The sequence below is a fragment of the Ustilaginoidea virens genome, chromosome 2, assembly GCF_000687475.1.
Source record: "Ustilaginoidea virens chromosome 2, complete sequence".
Classification (NCBI taxonomy): domain Eukaryota; kingdom Fungi; phylum Ascomycota; class Sordariomycetes; order Hypocreales; family Clavicipitaceae; genus Ustilaginoidea; species Ustilaginoidea virens.
In genome coordinates this window covers 5,370,059-5,393,119 of record NC_057317.1, presented here as the reverse complement: position 1 = coordinate 5,393,119, position 23,061 = coordinate 5,370,059, and the positions used below count along the sequence as shown (strand labels likewise).

The 23,061-nt window shown below is 36.9% G+C and overlaps 1 protein-coding gene across 1 annotated transcript; it reads right to left on the bottom strand.

Annotated features, from left to right (window-relative positions):
* Positions 1-7,411: 7,411 nt before the first annotated feature.
* UV8b_03213 (uncharacterized protein) lies at positions 7,412-7,648 on the bottom strand (the record flags this gene model as incomplete). Its single annotated transcript, XM_043140711.1, has 1 exon — positions 7,412-7,648. The coding sequence occupies one exon, from the start codon at positions 7,646-7,648 to the stop codon at positions 7,412-7,414; it is 237 nt and encodes a 78-aa protein (XP_042996645.1).
* Between the last annotated feature and the right edge of the window lie 15,413 nt (positions 7,649-23,061).

Sequence of the window (23,061 nt, the reverse complement as noted above, 5' to 3'; positions counted from 1 at the left end):
GTATACCCTGCTTTCGGCTAAAAGGCAGAACCTAATTGATGCTTATTTAGTATTATTATTAAAAGCTTTCCGACCTACTATACTGCGAATGCTATAATAAAAGATATCCGGTTGAATCTTACTAAAGTTAATAGAGAGGGCTTTACTAGGGTCTCTCTTTACTGCCTTAAAGGGACTATAATATAGGCGCCCTTAATTATAGGGGTAGACTCTATCGACCTTATAAATAAGCTTTATAAAGCCGGTATTATATACTAAGTAGAGATATTTAAAGCTGAACCTTATAACGATACTATATACTCTTGTTAATACTATAATTGCTTCAAATTCAGCTATATTGCTATATACTATATAATAATAGCTCGCTACGGCTAGTGCGGCTCTAAATACTACCTAGATAGCAATTAAAGTTGCCTAGCTACTATATAGAACTAATGCGAATCCTATCTTAACTATTATAAATTATACCTAGCGTAGTCCCGCCTTTATAAAGTAGCGAATAAATAATAGGAAAAAACTAGAAATTCCTATAGCGATAGACTAAGGCTTTTTGCCTTATATATAGCATTAAACGCTAATACTATCCTAATTGCAGACTAGGGCTACTGCCGTATAGCTAGTAGATCTCCCCTATATAAGCCCTCCCCCTAAAAATAAGGCCAATCGGTCAGAAGCATTAATAGGACCCCCTGTATTAGGGCTAATAGTAGTATTACTGCCTTCCTCTAAGCCGCCCCTATATAAAACTATAGTATAACTATACCTACCCTAGATGCCTAACCTATAGCCACCTCTAATATACCGCTGCTACTAACCCTTTTGCAATTATCTATATAATAATAGTCCTCTATTAGAATATATAGAAAAAAACCACCCTTATAAGACTAGTACTTTATTACTAGTATAAGCCTAATATTATAGCGATTTAAAAACCTACTGCGCCTAGATAGACCCTATTAAGCCTTAGCTTTAGAAGATATATATTAGTAGCATATAGTAGGAGAATAGCGATATATATCTATAAGCGGTATAGGCCCGGTATATAGTCTAGTAATAAAAGAACCAACTAATATAAAATTTCCTTACTATATACTAATATCTACTCTATCTACTCTTTAGGCTATAAGCTAAACTAAATAACCCCCCTTATTGCGCTTGCTAAGCTCCTACCCCGCCCTTATAATACCTTTATTAGGGACTTTAATATATATTACCCTCTTTAGGATAGCCTAGACTAAACCTCGCCTAGTATTAATACTCTCTTTAAACTTACGATATAATAGTAGCTTAGGCTAATTACTCTTTACAGTAAAATAATAAAGAGGGCCCTAAAAAAGAGAAGTAGCACTATCGACTATATATAGGTCACACTAGATATTATAATTAAATATCTTAAAAATACTAACCTTATTAGGTCCGATTATATCCTTTAGCTTATATATATCGAGATCGATAACTATTATATAAAAGCCCCCCCCTTAAAGAATAGCTAAAAGTCCTTTAACCGATACCTTATTTAAACTAAAGCAAAAAACCGATTTACTACTTACTATATTAAGGCCCTACTCCGCTTCCCTACTAAAATAGATATATACGCCAAATAGCTTATTAGCTAACTCTAGAGTATTACCGATATTATAGCACTAAAAAGGGCACCTAAAGCTCCTAGTATAGAGCCCTAATAGAACTCCCGCGCTAAAATAGCCTAAATAGTAGCAAAAAAGGCCTATTGAAAATAGGTAGTATATTATACCCTAGAGAATCTTAGCGCCGCCTAAAAAGTAGGAGCGACTTAATCCTATATTATCTAAAAGGAATAGCGCTAGTTATAATAAGAGGCCCTTAATAAAGCAACCGTATAAAATACCAACCTATAGTCTCTAGAGAAATAGGCTCGCCTATATAGTAGCCTTTTGCCTAAATTAAAAGAGATCCCCCTATTAGAATAAAGCAGTCTAAGCCTAAAGGTAATAATACACGAAGAAAAAGCATAAGTACTCGCCTAATAATTCTTCCCTACCTCTTAGGCTATTTATAATAATATCCCTAACCTAATATTCCCCTAGCTTACTACTATTATATTCCCCCTTATAGACTTTTTTACCTATAAAGAGATATATATTATATTACGCAATATAGTAGGCTAGAAAGCATTAGGCCTTAATAGGCTCCTAATAGGATTCCTTAAAGTATATAGCCCTTTACTTATTTAAACCCTAATATACCTCCTTAATAAAATATACTGCATTAGGTATTACCCGGCCTAATTTTAGGAGGCTAAAATAGTAATACTATAAAAACCTAAGAAAAGGCCTAAGGAATACTTAAAGGCAGGAGGATAAAGACTAATATTATTACTTAACCTAATAGGGAAGGTTATAAAAGCTATAATCGTAAAGCGGCTTACTACTACCCTTAAAAAGGGCAACCTCCTTCCGGATTTTTAAATAGATAATAAAGCAAATTAATTAACTAATATAGCATTAAGTATACTAATAGAGATTATTTATATAATTTAGCACTATAGTAAGATCGCCTTACTCCTTTAATTAGATATATTAGTAGTATTCGATATAATTAACTATACCCGCCTTATCTATTTACTCTTTAATAAAAGGCTTTTACTATAGCTCGCAGTATAAATACGCAGCTTTACTAATTCGCAAATAGTATAAATTTACTTCGAGGGATAGCTTATAAAAAAATTGCTAATTACCGCTAAGGTACTATAAGGGTCCCCCCTCTCTTTTATCCTCTTCTTTATCTATATTATACTACTCTATAAGAGGCTATAAGAGGTAGCCTTAACTATTATACTAGGCTTCGCCAATAATATAAACATTATAGCCTATAGGAGAAATATAGGGAAGATAAAGGTATTATTTAAGAAAGTATGGCTTATCTATAATAGCTAGTTTAAATAAGCCAGACTTAATTTTAACCCTAGTAAAAGCGAGCTTATCTACTTTACCTATATATATAAGGCAGACGAGACTATAATATAGTTTAAGACTATAATAATCTAGCCGAAATAGTATACTAAATTCTTAGGAGTCGAAATCTACTATAAGTTAAAATAAAGGGAATATTATATTAAAATCATAAAGAAACTTAAGTAGTAGCAACTCGCGCTTATAGTAATAGCAGCCTTAATCTAGGGCTACTAATACTAGGAAGTACGCCTAATCTATATATAGGTTATCCAGACCTCTATTGCCTTTAGCGTAAAGGTATAATATACCCCTACCGCCCCTAGAGGGGTAGTAAAAGGTATTATAAAATCCCTAGCTATAAAATAGTCAGCCTACCTCTATATAATTACTAAGGCCTTTAAGGCTATACTATTAAATACCCTCGAGACCGAGGCAGCTATACCCCTAATTAACCTTTATCTTAATTATATCTACTAGTAATTCCTTAAAAGAATAGAAAAAATAGGTATAACCGATAGGATTAACTATATATTAGTAGTAGTAATAGTAATATTTTAATGCTATCGAAAGAAGGGTTACTAAAGACCCTTAGCCTATATATTATTCCCCGATCCTAACCCTAATTAGCTTTTAGCCGAAAAACGACTAATAAAAAATTAATATAACTAATAGTAGAGTAATCAGGCAATAGTAAAGGCAAAATGCCCCTAGTATAAGACCTTAGCGGCCGAAAGAGTATTAGACTTCTAATCTATAGCGAAAATAACCTAACTATATAAAGGTCTATAAAAGTATAAATCGGTAATATTTACCTAACTCTATATAGAAAAAATCGGCTTTAACTCCTTCCTCTACCTCTAATAAATTCCCTTAGTATTATTACCTCTCTGCCGCTATAGGGAAGGCCTAGAAGACCTCTACTATATTATCTTCTTTTATCTAAAGTACTATAGATAAAGGCATATACTCTTTAGGCCTAGTCCCGGCCCTAGCTTACTTTATAACCAATACGGTATATCTATTATACTCGATAAATTATACTTTATATAAATAATCGCTTATTAGATACTTAATATCGACCGACTTAACTAATTTTAACTCGCTTAATCCCTCTAATATAATATAGCTAAAAGCGCTACTAAATATCCCTATATAGCCCCCGCATAATATTTACGGTAATCCCATAGTAGGAACGAAATACACTAAAAACAAGCAAATCTCTTAGGCCCTATAGGCCGAAACTAGTTAATAGTTATTATATTAGCAATAGGGGTATTCTCCCCCTCTTCCTCCCCCTCGCCCTCCCTACTACTCTCCCCCCCTTTATCCCTAGTCTACTCCCCCTCTAAAGCCCCCTCCCCCTCCTCTTAGGCTAGGAAAACCTATAATAATATAGCGATATCCTCTTAGGCATAAGCCTATCATTCTAAAATAAAGACCTTCCTCTCTTTAAGGTCTAGCATCTCTTAGGTTACCCTGGGAGCGCTAAGGCCCCTTATCGCCGCCGCCGCCGCTACTACTACCGCCCGATTATACCCCTAAAAGGCAGATGCTTATTTAGCCCTCTACTAGAGGGCCTTATAGTCATCCACCTAAAGCCAAAGATAGTCAGCCGGTAGCCCGCGCTATATATAAATTAAAAATACACCTTTATCCCCTTAGCAATAGTCTCCTATGCATCTAAAAGCTTTTATATTAAGACCTAATTCCTAGGGGTCCTCTCTAGGGGTATATACGTCTTACCCGCTAAGGCATAGGGATAGTAGGCTATACCAGTCTCTACCTATATTAGCTTCGCTAAAGAGCGGGTACGACCCGGTCTATACCTTATTAACTATAGTATCAATACTTAGGATCCTCCAAGCGCATTAGATATAGCCTATAAAGCTATACGTATAGTTCTCCGGGCTATATCATAAGGGTTAGCTGCAGTCCCGCTATATATAAGACCTATACTTACCCCCTTATCTAATATTACCGACCGCTTAGGCATTTTCGCTATTATTATTTTTATTATTGCTAGTATTGTTATTATTGCTATTATCGATGCTGCTATTGCTGTACTGCTAATAGGGTTAGCACTAGCCCCATACCGCAATAGAGGGGTCATTATATACCTTAAAATTAGCGCTATAAAGGAAAAGAAGAAAAGAAGAAAAGGCACTAAATCAAAGGCATTACTAACCTATATACTAATATAGTGCCTAAGGCTGCCCGCTTTAACCTTTAGAATTAGCTTACGCTAATAGGGTTAGCACTAGCCCCATACCGCAATAGAGGGGTCATTATATACCTTAAAATTGGCGCTATAAAGGAAAAGAAGAAAAGAAGAAAAGGCACTAAATCAAAGGCATTACTAACCTATATACTAATATAGTGCCTAAGGCTGCCCGCTTTAACCTTTAGAATTAGCTTACTTCCTCTTCCGACCTAAAAAAATTAATATATACCGAGAAGCGCCTAGGCTACTATAGATACACGCCCAGCGAGAATACGCCTACCGCGAGTATGCTACTGGCCCTACCCCCCCGGCTTTACCCTCCTCTCATTTCTTACCCAATAAGATCACCAACCTAGACCTGATATTCTAGGATTTCTCGCTCGCACTCTTCCTATATAATACCGCTAGATATGGTCCTAAGCGGTTGCGTACCCTATTCTCTTACGCACTAGATACCTGCCGCCCCTAATGCGGGGCGATAAAAAGCAGAAATCAAGAAAGTAGGAAGGGTTTTCCTCCCAGCTACTAGGTTTTTCCCTTTCCGAATTATCTATATAGAAGTACTAGATAGGTTATTCAGCTTTAAATAGCCTCTAGCGTAATTTAATAATAATATAAGTCGCAGCCTTTTTTAAGAATAGCGAGGCCTACGATTATAATATAGTAAAGTTCTTTAAATACCTCTAATGTCTCTTTAAAGATCTATATCGATAGGATTATATAATTACTAAACTTAAATACTCTTTATACTAAAGCCTTAAAGAACCTTTTGCTGCTTTTTTCATCTAATTTAAGGAAAAATTAGCACTTATAGGAGGAATTAATTAGCCTAAGGAAGTAAAATTTAAATACCTCTGTTCTATATTAAATATTAAGATGGCCGATAAGATTATTAGACTTAAGGTCTCCTATAATAACTACTATATAGTAGTTAACCGCTATCGTTAAATTGTTATTAACCTTAAGATTAGCTTAATAATTAGGTATTACTTTAGTCCTCTTTGCGATCGATAAAATAATAACTAAAATGCAAAAGGTAATATATAGATAATAGGTATTAACTAACTTACTTTAAAGAGTAAGTAATATATAGCTAAATAGGTCTTATAGGAGGTTTTTAATAAGCGATAGGAGAAAGACCTTTACTTTTATTATAGTGCTTCTACCTATTATATATAGAAATACCGTTTATAAAGGACCCGCAGACTAGGAATAGTTAAGGTAGCTATAGTAGACTTTTAGGCTACTAAAAATAATAGTAGCGATAATTCTTAAGGAAAAGATTAGCTCTTAAGCCTAATCTTGCGAGAGGGCTTAAAGTATATACTTAGAACCTTAATTGATTACGAAAAGGATTTTATATAAAAGAGATAAAAAAGATTATAAAATATATAAATAAGCACCCCTTTTTAGTACCAATATTATATAAATCTTATACTTTTATTAATACCTTAATCGACTTAGGTTGTAATTGCTATAGCGCTATAAGCGAAAAAATAGTATAATAGTTAGGTCTCTAACCTATCTGCCTACTATAATATAAGAAAATTAGAATGGCAGTAGAGATTTAGAGCCGTTTAGGGGAATATAAAAAAGCGATTTCCTCTATTATATATATTATTTATATAGATATTAATATTAATAGCTAGCTTTTTATGGTTATACTGTCAAAAAAAGTTTTTCGCCTGCTAAGATAATGCAGTATGCGAAGGATAAAGGCAGTGGAATGGTAAAATTGCAGTAAGGTAAAAGGCACAGATAAGATACGAGACTAAGGCATAGGGACAATCTGATGTGCATTAATTCTGCATACTTGCTTGCATGCCTCCCTCCATACATTCCTTCCCACTATTTGGGTAGGAATATCTAGGGATTTAAATACATAATATTCCAACATAGAATATCCCTAGTGAAATCAATCTGACGTAAATATTCTGACCATACTGTGATATCATAGATATGTGGCGAAATGTGCATTTGTAGTGCATCGAGATTTGCGACGATAAAGTAGTGTGATCAATTTGTGATGCATCATACATTTGCGCGTAAGGGAATGTGTGTAAGTATTAGGTACTCAACTTTGCTAGCAGCCGCCATATAAATATAAGTACTGAATACTTAGTACCTTTTTCAATCTGATGATGCGGCGATACGTAAGAATTGTCGGCGATTAATATCCAAAAATAATAAAATAAAATAACAAATAATTTCATTCTGACATACCCCCCTAGATAGGCTAGAATATAGCTCTATCTAGCTAGTCGGTATCACTCTCGTCATCTTCTGTATTTCGTACTAGGTCCTCAATATCTACTAGGCCTAGTTGGTTGCGGAAGGTAGTAAATCGTTGGCCTATAAGAGCCTTTGTGAGCCCATCCGCTACTATATTATTAGTAGGGATATAAGCTAGGTCGAATAAACCCTGCTGATAAGCCTGTCGCAGCCAGCTGTTGTGGATATCAACATGCTTTAATGCAGTGTTAATACGGGGCATTGTTGTTGTTACTAGGCGTATAGCTTGTAGGTTATCGCACTCAATAGTGACCTTATGATCAAGCTTAAGTCCTAGTTGTTCCATGAGACGGGTTACAGATATAGTGGTCTTAGCAGTTGACGATAGTGCTAGTAGCTCTGCTTCGGTAGAAGATGTAGTAACGGTATGTTGTTTAATGGCTTCCCAATTAATAGGTCCGCCAAATAGGCTGAAGAAAGAGCCTTGGGTAGACTTCCGGGTCTCTTTATCATCGGCAAAAGCAGCATCAGAAGATATTAATAACTCTTTAGTAGAAGGTTGCTGCTGGATATCATCACTTAGTTGTTGTTGTATGGCAGTATATTGAATAGCTAAGTAACGTGTGATATAGAGGTACATTGTGACCCCTATGGCTAGTAGGTAATAGTGAGGGGAAGGGTTGTGTAGATGTTCTGAAAGGCGGGAGACTGCTATAGCAGTATCAGGTCGGGTCATAGTGGTTGGGTAATTTATAGAGCCTATGAGTTTTTGGTACTGGTATATCTCGTGTGCCGTAGCGATACCAGTATATTTATTAAGAGGCTGTTCTGGAATTGGATAGTCTTTATGTGTAATATTTCTTCCTTTTAAGAAATTGTATACAAGCTTTTCCATATAAGAGTCTTGCAATAGCCAGGTCTTAGTAGGCCGATGCCGTATAATTCGGATACCTAGGAACTATTTTAGAGTACTAAGGTCCTTCATTTTATAGGCTGCTTTTAATTTATTAACGAGGGATTCTGCTTTAGGACGATTCTTTAGTTAAAATAGTACTACTATATCATCCACAAAATAAAAGACTACTATAGTGGTAGTAATCATAATGCAAGGGTCTTTTGTGATAAGAGTAAGGTCGAGAGATTTAAGGGTTGATAAAAGCTCTTGTTGCCATAGGTAAGGGGACCTATGAAGACCATATAAGGCGCGTTGTAATAATAGTGCCTATCCAGGTCTTTTAAATCCATCTGGATAATCGATATAGACGACTTCGTCCTGTAGGCTGTTAGTAAATGCCGATATAGCATCCATTTGTATAGTATTAAGGTCGAACTTCGTTATAATAGCTACTAAGATTCGGAAGGATTTAGCAGCTAGTATAGCGGCATAGGTCTCTTTATTACTGTAAGGTTGAAGATCACCACGCACACAAATTCGGGCTTTAAATTTAGTGAGAAAGCCATGTTTATCACACTTATATTTAAACACCCACGTAAGTGGTATAGGCTTATAATTATTAGGAAGGTCTGATAGTTGTGTAGGCTTGAAGGTTCCTTTATTCTAATTATCGCAGAATTCACTCTTTACGGCCTCTTTAAATTCTGGTTCGAAACGGTGACCTTTTAGGTCTTTCCAAAACCTAGGTTTAGGCGGTAGGGATGATCGGTGTAGGCGTTCCTTAGTGCCTAGAAAAGAACTGCTAATAAAAGCCGTACTAGAAGCATTCTTACTAGCCAGCCTAGCTAACCTTCGTAGTATAGGACTAATCTTAGCGCTTGCTTCAGAAGGATGTATAGAAGCTGGGGTAGGTAGCTGGACTGTAAGATGTTGTTGTTTACTAGGAACAGCTTGTTCACTAGTAGGTATAGAAGTCGAAGGTAATGTTATGCTAGTAGAAGGCATGGTAGGACTAGGAATATAAGGCTGAGTAGTGCTAGGGGTAGAAGGAACAGGTATAATAGTAGTAGAAGGGTGAGATATATAGAGTTCGTCTATATCCTTATACTTAGATGCGTTGTCGATATATTGTGGCAGTTGTATCTTAATTCGTTGTGGTATAGTGGCAGTGGCTTTACCACTATAGAAGCTGTTTTTATCGAAAGTAATATCGCGAATTCGTCGTACTTCATAAGGGTCGGGAATCCACACACGGTAGATATTAGTAGAATCGTAACCTACTAAATATCCTATCTCAGCGTGTGGTGCTAGCTTTAATTCTCGTCGATTAGTGCCTTTTAATGCTGTTGTTATTAATGGATAGGCCTTGTAACCGTAAGCCTTGAGGAATGATATAGAAGGCCTAGGATCAGTATATTGGGTATCCCTAGCGTTATTAGCTAGCCAGGAATGAAGTCGTTGATGTGGTGTAATCCACTGAAGGCCTTATTGTGGTGTGCGATTATATAAGAAGGTTGCGGCTTTCTATAGTTCCGGCTATAGATCTTTAGGTAGGTTAGCAGCTAGTCGTAAGGTCCTAGCTTTAGTCCCTATAATACCCCCCGAGTGTTTAGCTGGGCCGTTTTAGGCTAAGGTATAAGGCGCTGTGACTTCATCCTCTATACCTAAGGATGTCTTCCAATTATGGTATTATTGCTAGAAAGCAGGGTTATTATCGCGATGAACAATAGAGATAGCAAGGTTCCACTGGCGCTGTAAATAGTTGTCAAGGTCTGCTAGCTTTCCTAGGATTTCCGACTGGGTCCTAGAATATAAAGGATAACAGAAGATAAATTTAGTATCATCATCCCGTAGTAATAGTACTGTAATAGCACCATTATAAGCTTGGTCTAGTATAAATATATCAATATATACCCGCCAGAAAGGTCTTGGGCTAGGTAGATGGGGCTGCCGGCTGATAATCCTAGTGGCCTTAGATAGTGAGCACTGCTTATAATTAATAGTAAGTAATCCCTTAATTTTAGCGCCGGTAGTCGACTGGACTATCCTTTCTAAGGCTTCCTTATTAGGGTGGCCTAGTCGCTTATGCCATATCGTAGCTGTAGCTTCCGAGGCAGATGCATTATAGGTATCCTTTGAGATAGCCACTGCTGTAGCGGGCGCTGTAGTGGTTGGAATGGGATGAGATGATGTGTATTGTATAGCCGCAGAATTGTTGATTGATGGAGGTATATTTTTATCTGATATAGTAGGGTCTTCCCTACTAATAATAGATGAAGGCGGCGTAGTATCCTTAGAGGTACTAGATGTGGAAGGGCAAGATACTGTAGTATCGTCAGAAGGGTAAGATACCATAGTATCCTCAGTAGTAGTAGTGGTGGCAGCAATAGCGACTTCGCTATACTCAATAACCTGCTGGCTAAACATCCGGTTAGTATAAAATAAACGGTTCTTATTGTGTGTAATCTAGCTAGTCTGTGAGTTCTAGTGGTAATTCGCATGCATAAATCGTTCCAAGCTTGCCACATTAGTATGAAATATCGGTATATATGCTATATATAGTAGCTCGAAGATGCCTTTATTAGTATTTAATCGCACTCTTCTATATCTTAGTATAGAAGGATTAGATTCACTAGCAAATGCTGTTTCGGGCTCGATATTTGGAACGTAATCTAGTAACCGGTCCTTATTATTGGTGATATAAGTGTTGGAGCCACTATCCAGTATCCAGGAATCTTTAAGTAGATAGGGTGTAGTTAAGAGAGATGCCTATAGGCTGGTAATAGATAGGGATGCCTATGGGCTTGCCTATGGGCTGGTAATAGTCATTAACGATATAGTCGGTTCGGGTTGCATAAGGTTGTATAACGTATTACTATCCTTACTAGCAAACGCAATTCCAAGTGATATAAAAGGAGAGGGTGGCTGTAACATAATAGGATTAATTGTGATTCCTTTCGCTTATAATGCTTTAACAACTATATCCTTAAAGCGCTGATCAGATGAAAACTTGGATTGGATTTTATTAAGTATAGTGGTATTAGGCTTCCAATCCTTGGGCGCCTTTTGCTGGTTTAAAACATAATAATCTTCCCAGCGATATAAAAGGCCACAAATGCATGGTTATTTTAGCTTAGTAATGTCAGTTGTTTTTTGTTGATTTTTATTGGTATCTATATCCTAGAAAGAGGCAAAGGCACCTTATGCTCTTTATTGTTATGAGGCAAACTCTTACTCGAATAAATCACTAATATAATGACCGTCGGGTATCTTCTTCTCCTATCCTTCTTTATTATTGCATTGCTTTTCCTTGATTCTATTCTTCTAATAATTAGAAAAGGCTAGTACAATAGATTCCACAGCGTCGATAAAATCCTGGGTTGGTCGGAGTCCTTGTGTATCTAGTATATTGATATTAATAGCTTCTGCAAGGACTTTCTTGTAGGAAGTAATCTAGCTGGATATCTTAGTCCTATTAGGACTTCGCAGTATAGCTGTATAGCGCTGGCGGATATCTTTTTCATAGTCCTAAGTGGTGGGCTGCAAGCATTATTTTAACAGGTATAGCTATGCGGCAACATCATTCTCCTGGCTTATAGTATCGTAGTAGTTGCCTATAGTTGCGATAATCCAGTGTTGGATATTAACGAGAGCTTTTTTCTTATCCTTATAATCCTGTAGGGCAGTCCTATAGACATTCGTTATATACTGCAATTTAGTAAAATCAGAATCGTCGAGGTTAAGGATAGAGGAAGTATGAGGCTTAATGGTAGAAGCGGTAGGCTTAACGGGCTGTTATAAGGTAGGCCTATTAGGTTCCTCCACAGAAAGGTTGATATAGGCCCAGATGTTTTCGTTGATAGCGAACTTCTTAATAATCGAGATCCATTTAAACCAGTCTTTACTGCCTAGCAGTTAGAAGTTTGCTGGGTTCCCTAGGTCGGTATTAGTAGCCATAATAGAATAGGTAGAAAAGGCAGGATAGGTAGGATAGGTAGGATAGGTAGGATAGGTAGGATAGGTAGGATAGGTAGGATAGGTAGGATAGGTAAGATAGATAGGAAAGAATAACAATAAGAAAGAATAATAACCTAGCTTTAGTTAAAGAAAATCTAATGGATAAAAGTCTAAGTAAATCCAAAAGGCAAAATAGTCCCGGTGAATAGTCCTAGGCAAAAGGGATCAATCCAGGTGGTTAATCCAGTCAATCCAGTCACAATATACCATACTTATGGTCTTCCGGTCTTAGTAGTTAAAAGTCGCTTGCCGGCTTCCTAAGTCAGAAGAAATGTTTCGCGCAGGCAAATATGTCGGCACTATTGCGTTCTTTTGGGCTGTGCCTTGTATTAGTAATTTGTATGGCGGCATGGGTGCCCTAGTAGAACTTTTGCCTAAGGCTGATTTCTTCGTCGGAAAGAATATTTAATCGTAGAAAATCGTCTGGTAAGATAGCGATGATATAATAGAAGGTGCGTAGGTAAGCAGTCGGTATGCCTATTGCACGTTATACAGCGAAGGTCGGATTAAGGTGACAGAATTGCAATGTGAAAATGCGCGATTGTGCTGGTTTGCACGCTATTTATCACGCGTTTATACGGTCCTAGTAATAATATTAGCACAGAGGTATAAGAAATATAGCAGCAAGAAAAGATTGATATTGCATAGAATGCGTAATTGCACTCTTGCAAACCTATGCACAGCTGCGTGCAGCTGGCTAAAGTCAGTACGCAGTTGTTTTGCGTATATAATAAAAGGGGGAAACAGCTGGTAATCCGTCGGACCAGCTAGTAATTTGTCGGCGTGCAGCTGGCAATAAATGCACGCGAATAATAGTCGGAAAGAAATCGAAAGGATAAAATAGATAGAATAAAGCGATTTACCGGGTGCAAACCGGGCTTATAACTGTCAAAAAAAGTTTTTCGCCTGCTAAGATAATGCAGTATGCGAAGGATAAAGGCAGTGGAATGGTAAAATCGCAGTAAGGTAAAAGGCACAGATAAGATACGAGACTAAGGCATAGGGACAATCTGATGTGCATTAATTCTGCATACTTGCTTGCATGCCTCCCTCCATACATTCCTTCCCACTATTTGGGTAGGAATATCTAGGGATTTAAATACATAATATTCCAACATAGAATATCCCTAGTGAAATCAATCTGACGTAAATATCCTGACCATACTGTGATATCATAGATATGTGGCGAAATGTGCATTTGTAGTGCATCGAGATTTGCGACGATAAAGTAGTGTGATCAATTTGTGATGCATCATACATTTGCGCGTAAGGGAATGTGTGTAAGTATTAGGTACTCAACTTTGCTAGCAGCCGCCATATAAATATAAGTACTGAATACTTAGTACCTTTTTCAATCTGATGATGCGGCGATGCGTAAGAATTGTCGGCGATTAATATCCAAAAATAATAAAATAAAATAACAAATAATTTCATTCTGACATATACTTTATATAATCTTAGGCCTTACCTATAATATTATCTTAGGTCTTTTTTAGATAGAATACTATAATATTATATTGCAAGCGAAATAATATTAAATATAAATCGGAGCAGTAGGTAATCTTATCGTCTAAAAATCAGTAGTATAATACTTTAGCCCTATTGCGGTTAATATTCTCGGTTTAGTCTTCTATAATATACTTTAGTAGGCGAAGTATTCTAAAGACTAATTGACCTCTTTTATTACTATAAGCCTATAAGAGATAATATATATCCTCTATATTATACTTTTACTATATTAAGACTTTATACTATCTCTATAAAAGCCACGGGTTCTACCCCTAAAGTTATAGGAATTTAGCGACCTATTTAATAAGGAAAAGGCCTCTGGCCTTCTTTTATACTAAGGTATATTAGATTATTATATTCGGCTTAAGAAGGCCTTAGATAGAAGTATACTAGACCTACTTTAGGGCCTATTATATAATATACTATAGGACTAGCTATTTAAGGTTTAGAGATAGGTAACCGACCTTATAAATAAAGGATAGATTTAGGCGAGCTTTTTATTAATAATAGTTTTAATCCTTTTAGTTAGGAAGGGGAATAAAAGGTAGCGTTTTTATATAGATTACCGAGCTCTAAATAAGGTTATAGCCTAAGATTAATACCCCTTTTTGCTAATTAAGGAGACCTTACGATCTTTATCTTAAGCAAAATAGTTTACTAAAATCGATATATATATAGCATTCTATAAAATCTATATTATAAAAGGCAATAAATACCTTACTATATTTTGTATGCGATTTAGCCTCTTTAATGGCTTATTATACCTTTTAGCCTTATTGGAGCCACCATAATATTCTAATAATATATTAATAGGGCCTTAGGAAATATACTTAGGGATTTTGCAATTATATACCTTAATAATATCTTTATTTATACCTTAAGATTAAAAGAGGACTATATAGAATATATTAAGAATATGCTTTAATAACTTTAAGCTGCCGGTCTTAACTTAAACTTAGAAAAGTATAATTTTGCTATAATAGAGGTCTAATATCTAGATTATATTATTATAGTAGGAAAAGAGATCCGCTTAAACCCCGAAAAGATTAAGGCTATTTAAAACTAAAAAGCCCCTATAAAACTAAAGGGGGTTTAAAGCTTCTTTAACTTTATAAATTTTTACTACGATTTTATCCTTAATTTCTCCCGATTTGCTAAACCCCTAATTAAGTTAATAAAGAAGGGGGTTCCTTTCTAATAGTTAGATAAAGAAGAGGCGGTATTCTAAGCGCTTAAATATTATTTTATTTTATACCTAGTTTTCGCCTAATAGGACCCTAATAAAGAGATGATTCTTAAAGTAGATAGCTTTAATACTACTTTTAGTAGCTACCTCTCTTAAATTAGGGAGAATAAAATCTTTTACCCTATCGTATACTACTCTATATGCCTTATAGATGCCGAATAGAACTATATAATTTATAATAAGGAGCTTTTTACTATTATCTCTTATCTTAAGATATAATTAGCTAAATTCCGATTAGTAGCCTCCCTATTTATTATTCTTATAGATTATAAGAATCTAAAGTATTTTATTTAACCCTATAAGATATTAGAACGGCAGGCCTAATAGGCCGAAATATTAGTGCTTTTTAATTTCTATTTTTAGTATAGGCTAAAGTCGTAGGCTTAATACCCTAATGCTTTATCTCGATAGGAATAAAAAGCCGGTAGCATAATACTAAAGATTAGCTAGATTTTAAAACTACTATCGATCTTAATACTCTATTTAGACTTAATTACCGAATTAGTTCCTATAGCTATACTTTTAGGGTTAAGCTTACCTAATAGTTTGTATATTTTCACTGATTCCTACCTTTAGGCACTTTAAGATTAGGCTATTACTAAGGATAAAATATATTAGGTATACTAGGTAGTAGTAGCGATAGGCGAAAGATGCTTCCTAACTAAGGCTTTAATAAGGGAATAAATTACAAATTATACCCTAAATGCATATAGTATGCTTTTCTACTAGAGGTAGATATAGCTCCCTTCTTTTAAACCCCTAACTACTATAGTTATATAGCACTACTATAAATTACCTACTGTAGGCTATCTAGGGAAGAATACTATATTCTAGTTATTATATCGCGATTATTATTTCGATAATATATCTTTAGCGGTAGCAAGATATATTTAGAATTGCCGATACTATAGGGCATATAAGAGCCGATAATTACACTAAGGCCTACTATAGCTATTGGCTATTTTAGACCGATTTTAATTATAGATTTCTATCGACTTTATAATAGATCTTCCCGCATATAATATATTTAACCTGTAATTCCTTATAGTTATTACCGATTGCCTATTAAAGTATATCCAGCTTAAGGCAATATACTCTATAAAAGCGGAAAACTATATAAAATAGTTCTAATAGTACTAATAGTATTTCTATAGGTTCCCTAAAGAAATTATTAGTAACTAAAGGTCTAACTAGGTAGGATAATTTTAGACTATATTTTGCAATTTAGTTAAGACCGAATAACTCCTTTCGATTATATATTACCTTTAGACCAATAGCGGTATAGAATAGATAAACTAAAAGGTCTAGGCTATCTTACGTATTATAGTCTTTTTTAACTAATATAATTAGCTAAAATACCTTACGGTATACTAATTAGCATTAAATAATTAGATATTATTAGTAATTAGTTTTAGTCTTAATCGGCTCCTTAATAGATTTAATATTCTAATAGTTATATTGCCTTTAGATATAATACTGAGTTTAATAACCCTAAAAGGGCAGGCCGCTTTATTTTTAGCTATCCTTTATAAGGGATAAGAAGTAGCCTAAGCTACTATCGCCTTTATATAATAGCGATAGTAGGATGCAACTAACCGTTCGCACTACTTAGCAGAACGTTTTTAAGTTAGGGATTAGGTATAGCTTACCTTATATAATATTAAGATAAACCGGCCTTATAAAAAGCTCGATTAGGTCTCGGTAAAGTATATAATTATAGCTATACTATCTCTGCTTAATATTCGACTTAATATCTTATAGGGTATTTACCTAATTTTTTATATTAATTTAGTCGAATAAGCGGCCTCTAATTTATTTCTAAATTAAAAGCTAACTAATATACGATTTAGTCCCCTATTTATACTATCTTAAGATTCTAATCGGCTATATAAGGAATATAAAGTAGAAGAAATTTTAGCTATAAGGAATACTTAAGGTTAAGGGCGGAATCGTAATATACTCATTAAATAGAAAAAATATAATTTACTTATATAGGAACCCCTAGAGAATTTTTTAGAGATAATGGTATAAGAGGCATTTAAGGCTAAATAGGGGGATATTTAGATATATAATAAACCTATATAGCCTTAGGATTGGATTTTAGACCTATAACTTTAATATCGTCTAATAATATAAAAAAAAAATTAATCCTTTTCTTTTCTAGTAAAGCAATCTAATAAGTTTTAGCATTTATCTTTTATTTCTTAGCAATTCTAGCCCTATTTTTATATTTTTAATTCCTATTGCTCCTACTACCTTTATCTTTGTTGAAATCAGCGCCTTTTTAGCTATATTTTGGTACTGGTCTCGCTACCGTACGACGTCTTTACGTTGAGATATCGCGGTGGCTATACCAGGCGCTATGGTGGGGCACAGCGCCCCACAACGCCGATTACAGTGGGCCACAGCGCCGGTCACGGCACCGGCACAGCGCCCCACAGCCGGCCATAGCGGCCGGTCACAGCGGGCCACAGGGCCCACAACAGGCGGCGCATTTCTACGGGATTACCAAATGGGCAAACCTTGCTAATACCAGCACTTTCGGCCTTCTACATACAGTCACCCGCTACACCGGTCATTTACGGCAGACCGATATAGGGCTTCCGGCCCGTACAGCAGGCTGTTATAGGGCATCCGGCACACCGCTATAAGCCACTGGGCTTGGTTGGGTATGCACTGGGTAGGATATTGGGCACAGACTGGGCACGGTTGGGCAGACCGACTTTTCGTCGAGTTTTTCGCTATTTTTGCGGTTTTTCATTATTTTCAACCACTTTTTCAAGATGGTAGAAATATGCCCAAAATTCCCTCTTTCTAGCTAGAATAACCACCAACAATTAGAATCAGATTTCCCTAACATCTTTGCTCTGGTCAACCTCTTGTGCGCTTTAAATCTTTAACCAGCTCTTATTTTATTCTGCAACGCCTTGTACGCCACTATCGGTATCCAGTATATTTCCAACAGTGTTCTGAATCACCATTTTGCAATAGGTTATGAGCCCGGTGTCTTAAGGCTTCCAGCTTAAGACTTTTTTACGCTAACTTAGGATTTTAACGCATTTGGCAGCTAACCTTCCAGAAATCTACTAACAAGGGACTGATCATCCCAGATTTAGGAACCCAGCTACCACACCAAGCTGCAACACATCCTTGCAACAGGATTTTCTAAGGTTATTCCTTAACGCAGCTTTCTTCTAGTTTTATCTAGATTTTCAGTCTTGATTTTCTTCGCATTTTTAAGACTTTCCAGCACCTTTTCTCTTCCTACAATAGCCAGTCAGAACGTTCCTACCGCCGATAACCCAAGCTATACGGCAGAGGTAGAAGAATCTGATAATAACTAGGAAATTGCCCAGCTCAGGGAAGACCAATAGGAAATGAGAAAAGAATTCAACCATAAATTTAATCGAATTAATTCTAAAATCGATTTTTTGGCTGATAAGGTGGGCACCTTAGTAAATAAACTAATCAAGCCTGCTACTAGCCCACCATCCCAAGATATAATGGATGTGGATACCTTCTAAACTCCTGTGGGTAAGGGAAATACCTCTCTACCCAAAGCCCAGCAACAACCCCTACCGGTCCCATCTAGTATTAGCAGCCAAGTCAGCGCTATAGCTATTAAGGAACTAGCCAAGACAGCCAATAGATTCCAGGAATCCCAAAAGCTAAGGGGGGCATCTAACTTCAACTAATGGAAATAGGCCCTTATGATTCAACTTAGGGCACTTAACATCGCCAAATTTATCGAAGAACCTTCTATTGCTAGCAAGTTCAACGATTCAGAGCAAGCACTTTTACTATTACTTATCAAGAATAGTTGCACAGAAGGACTAGCTGCCGCTATCAACTGGTGTACTAACCTAGAGTCAGCCTTTACGTTACTTACTAAATAGTATTCTCACTCATCAGACGTATAGCAGACCCACCTATACCTTGCCTTCCATCAACTAAATTTTACAGGCTACAAGGGTACCTTAGAATCTTTTAACGCCTCCTTTAATAGCTACCTATCTAGGCTGCAAATTTTAGGCTCCCACATATAACCTTTCGACCAAATCAGCCAGTATTTACATGCTATAGAAGGGGTCTTTTTTCAGTGGGCAGAACGGCACTATATAATGATGAGAATCGCCTATACTTAGGGAAATACATTAAATATTAACCTGCAATTTTATATGGTTGATTTACTGGAAGAATAACGCATTAAAGGGTCATTAGTAGTAAGGGCTACCACCCACCTTGCAAAGGTCAAGGGTGCCGCTACTAACAGCAACAGTAGCAAGCCAGCTAGTAATAACACTAGCAAGGGTAGTAAAAATACTACCACCAACGCCAATAAAAAGAAATAGGGGTCTTCTACCTAATAAGGGTCTTCTTCTGCCACATAAGGCAAGCCGGAAAATAAAAAGAAGAATAAAGAAAAGAAAGATTCAGCTAATAAAGCAGATACCCCACAAAAGACCGACGAAAAGACTATTGATTCCTTCGTATTAGGGAATTATAACACTCTAAGTCTTATACCTAGTGAGACAGCCTATTCTTCCTTCTAAGACCGCGAATGTATGCAATTTCTAGCTACCAGCTATAGTGCACAATCCGGTGGGAAAACGCCAACAGATTCTTTACTCTATAATACTAGTTCTACGGTGTATATCATCAACGATAAAAAGCACTTTACCTACTTCCAACACTATACCGGAAACAGACCAGTCATCAGCACAGGTGGTAGCCCAATTAAGCCCAGTAGGTAGGGCATAGCGCGTTTTATTATGCTATAGGCTACTAACCTACCTCAGTGGGGCACCTTAGAGCTGACCAACGCCCTCTTCATACCAGCTTTTGATATTAATATCTTTAGCGGCGTTAAACACTATTTGAATCGTGGTAGTATTTAGGGCTAAAGCCTAGTTAACAGCAATAATAAGTGCATTAGGCTTCTTAATTTTAAGAAGTATAGCTTCTTTTTACAACAAAAAGGGGTAGATTCGCCGTTTTTACACTATACCAGCCAACCGGCTTCACACAGTATCTCAGTCGAAATACCTGCCCTAGCCAACCCAGAAGAATATAAGGAATATCCCCTGCCAGAGGATTTACCTACCTCACCAGCTAACTCAGACCTTCCACTTCCACCAGCTAATTCGCAAGCTAACCCACTAGCTAGTCCTGGTTTTTCGGTGGTACCAATAGAGGCTGCTATTCCCAATACAGCCCAACTACTATAGAGGGCCCCGGTCGCCCTCAACCCAGCCCCAGTCACAATACCAGCTGCTGATACAGAATATCAAAAGCTGCTATTATTAGCCGGACTTTAGCATATCCGGCTTAGGCACATCGGAATCCAACTTTTAAAGAAAACCTATGCATCAACCACAGGGTTACCTAATCTCAGTAAGGTAAAAGATTCTGATTTTAACTGTATCGCCTATAAAAGGGCAAAGTCAGTTCGGCGTTTTACATCAGGGGCTATACCAGACCCTATGCATTGTTTGGATATTATAGAGGGTGATATCTTCCAAATTAACCCTCTACTATACAATAAACGCCCCATTTGCCTTATCTTAATTAACCGGAAATCACGCTTCCGTTAGGTACATTTACTACCTAATAAGGAGGGACCCACGGTATTCCCAGTATTACAGGGGTTCTTCTAAGGTCTTAGGAATCGCTACAGTAAATCAGCTATTAAATTCCACTATAATGGTAGTAAGGAAATTAACGACATCATTACAGCCTGGCTAGCTCTTAAGGGCATAGATTTTTTAACCTCTTCCCCTTATATTTATAAGCAAAATAGGTTAGCAGAACGCTCTATACGGGTCATCATTAACCGACTTAGAGCTACTATACTTTAGTCTCAATTACCTTCTTACCTTTAGTCTGTAGTAATTCTTAGTATTACTACCTTAGTAAATCTAACAGTAATCTTAAACTGTTCCTTATTACCTTTCGAGGAATTAAAGAAGGACTTTCCGGAAATTATGCACTACTACCTACCCGACCTTACTAGCTTTAGGGCTATTGGTGCGGCTATAGAGGTGCTAATCCCTCCAGAAAAACAGGTTATCAGCTATAAGCTAGCCCCCCGGACCGAATCAGGTAGGTTACTAGCTACGCTAGGTAATGGCACCTACCTCGTCTACATCCTATATCGCCAGGTCGTCACCAAGACCTCTTTCATTACCTTTACCTACCAAAATAAAGGTATAGGCCCTATTTTAAGTGGCCTAAAGGGCACTTTTAATTTCCAACCGCCTTCTAATTTAGAGGGGGTAAATATCGACCAAATTGCTCTAGAAGAGCCTATCTAGAAGTCGCCTCGCCTAAATATGCCTATTTCGTCTAAGACCGACGGTATAGGCCTAATCGAAGGCATAGGCCTACCACAGGCCACGGATCCAACACAGCCCACAGGCCCACTATAAATAGGCCTAATACAGCACACGGATCCACCACAACCAGCGGACCTACCATAACCAATAGGCCTGCTATAACCAGTGGGCCTACTAATTAGCCCGCTATAGCACTCTGCAATATTTCTTAGCAATTCGCCATCCTTCGATTCCAAATCGCTTCAGCCTAACTCAGTTTTTTAGCTTAGGTAAGACGGTCCGCTTTTACCGGCTAAGGAAAATGCGCCTTTTTCCCATACAAAAAGGCTGCAAATGCTAGGAAATATAGAAAGCTCTCATTACTAGGAATCTCAACTATAGAGATTTTCTAAATCCGTCATAAAAGTGGGCATACCCCGCACATATGAAAATTCTGACTCGCCCTATATAGAAAATTTTCAATAGTCCGAATCTTAAAGCCCCATATATACTGATTTTCTGCGACTTTCCGATACAATAGATTCTGCCTTTTCGCCCGGCTTCCTAATAAATACAGCATTTCGCTATAGTAAAACGCTGCCTACACTAGAACATCTAAAATTCGAGAGTCTAGATATCGCCTCAAATGAGAGACCGTAGGAAAAAATATTTCGAGTATTAGAAAAGGTACCTATTCAGCCATACCAGGTTAGGGCTACTAGGGGTAGAATTCGAGGAAGAATACCACAGATATAAGACGTACAAGGTATCCTAGGTTATGGATACTATAGGTCACTTTTGGACCTATAGGCTAACTAACAGCCTAACTTATAGACTGACCAACAGTCTGACTAATAGTCTGACCTACAGACTAACCAATAGGGTGCTTTCCCACCCACCCAGCCGAAAAACGACTAGATTTTCGGATACCTAGGTAGCCCCCCAGAGGCTCCCACATAGGATTTCCCCCCTTCCTATGCTTTTTACCAGCAAATATACGATATTTGCTGTGCAGCAAAGATTAAGGCTGCAAAACGGGCCCCAGAAGGTATGCCTAATAGCTGGAAGGAAGTCTTATATAGCCCACATAAGGATAGCTAGGTAAAAGCCTTATTTTTGGAATTCGAGCAATTAATCGATTTAAATATCTTCTAATTTATTCCTAAGACTAGTGTTCCTACTAATAGGAAAATATTGCGTAACCGGCCTATTTTTCGCGTTAAGAAAGATGCGAATAATAACCCGGTTAAATATAAGGCACGATTAGTTATTAAAGGCTTTATGCAGGTATCTAGGCAAGACTTTACGGAGACCTATGCCTCGACTTCGATCCCACTAATATAGAGGATTATCCTTGCTCTTGCTGCTGCAAATAACTGGGAAATAGAGCAGATCGACTTTATTAATGCCTTTCTAAATAGTAAACTACTGGAGACGATTTATATGGAAATTCTAGCTGGTTTTCTAGAATTTGCAGAAAGCCTACTCTCACCTAACCCAGCCTTATAGTCTGACTAGCAGCGTCGTCGACTTCTAGCCTTACTTACTAAGGTTAGATATAACCCCTCTGCATCACAGGTCATATTATTGAAGAAAGCCTTATATGGGCTAAAATAAGGCCCTCGCGAGTGGCAATTACGGTTAAAAGACCTTCTAGTGTAAGAGGGTTTTAAGCTATTACTTTCTAATGCTGC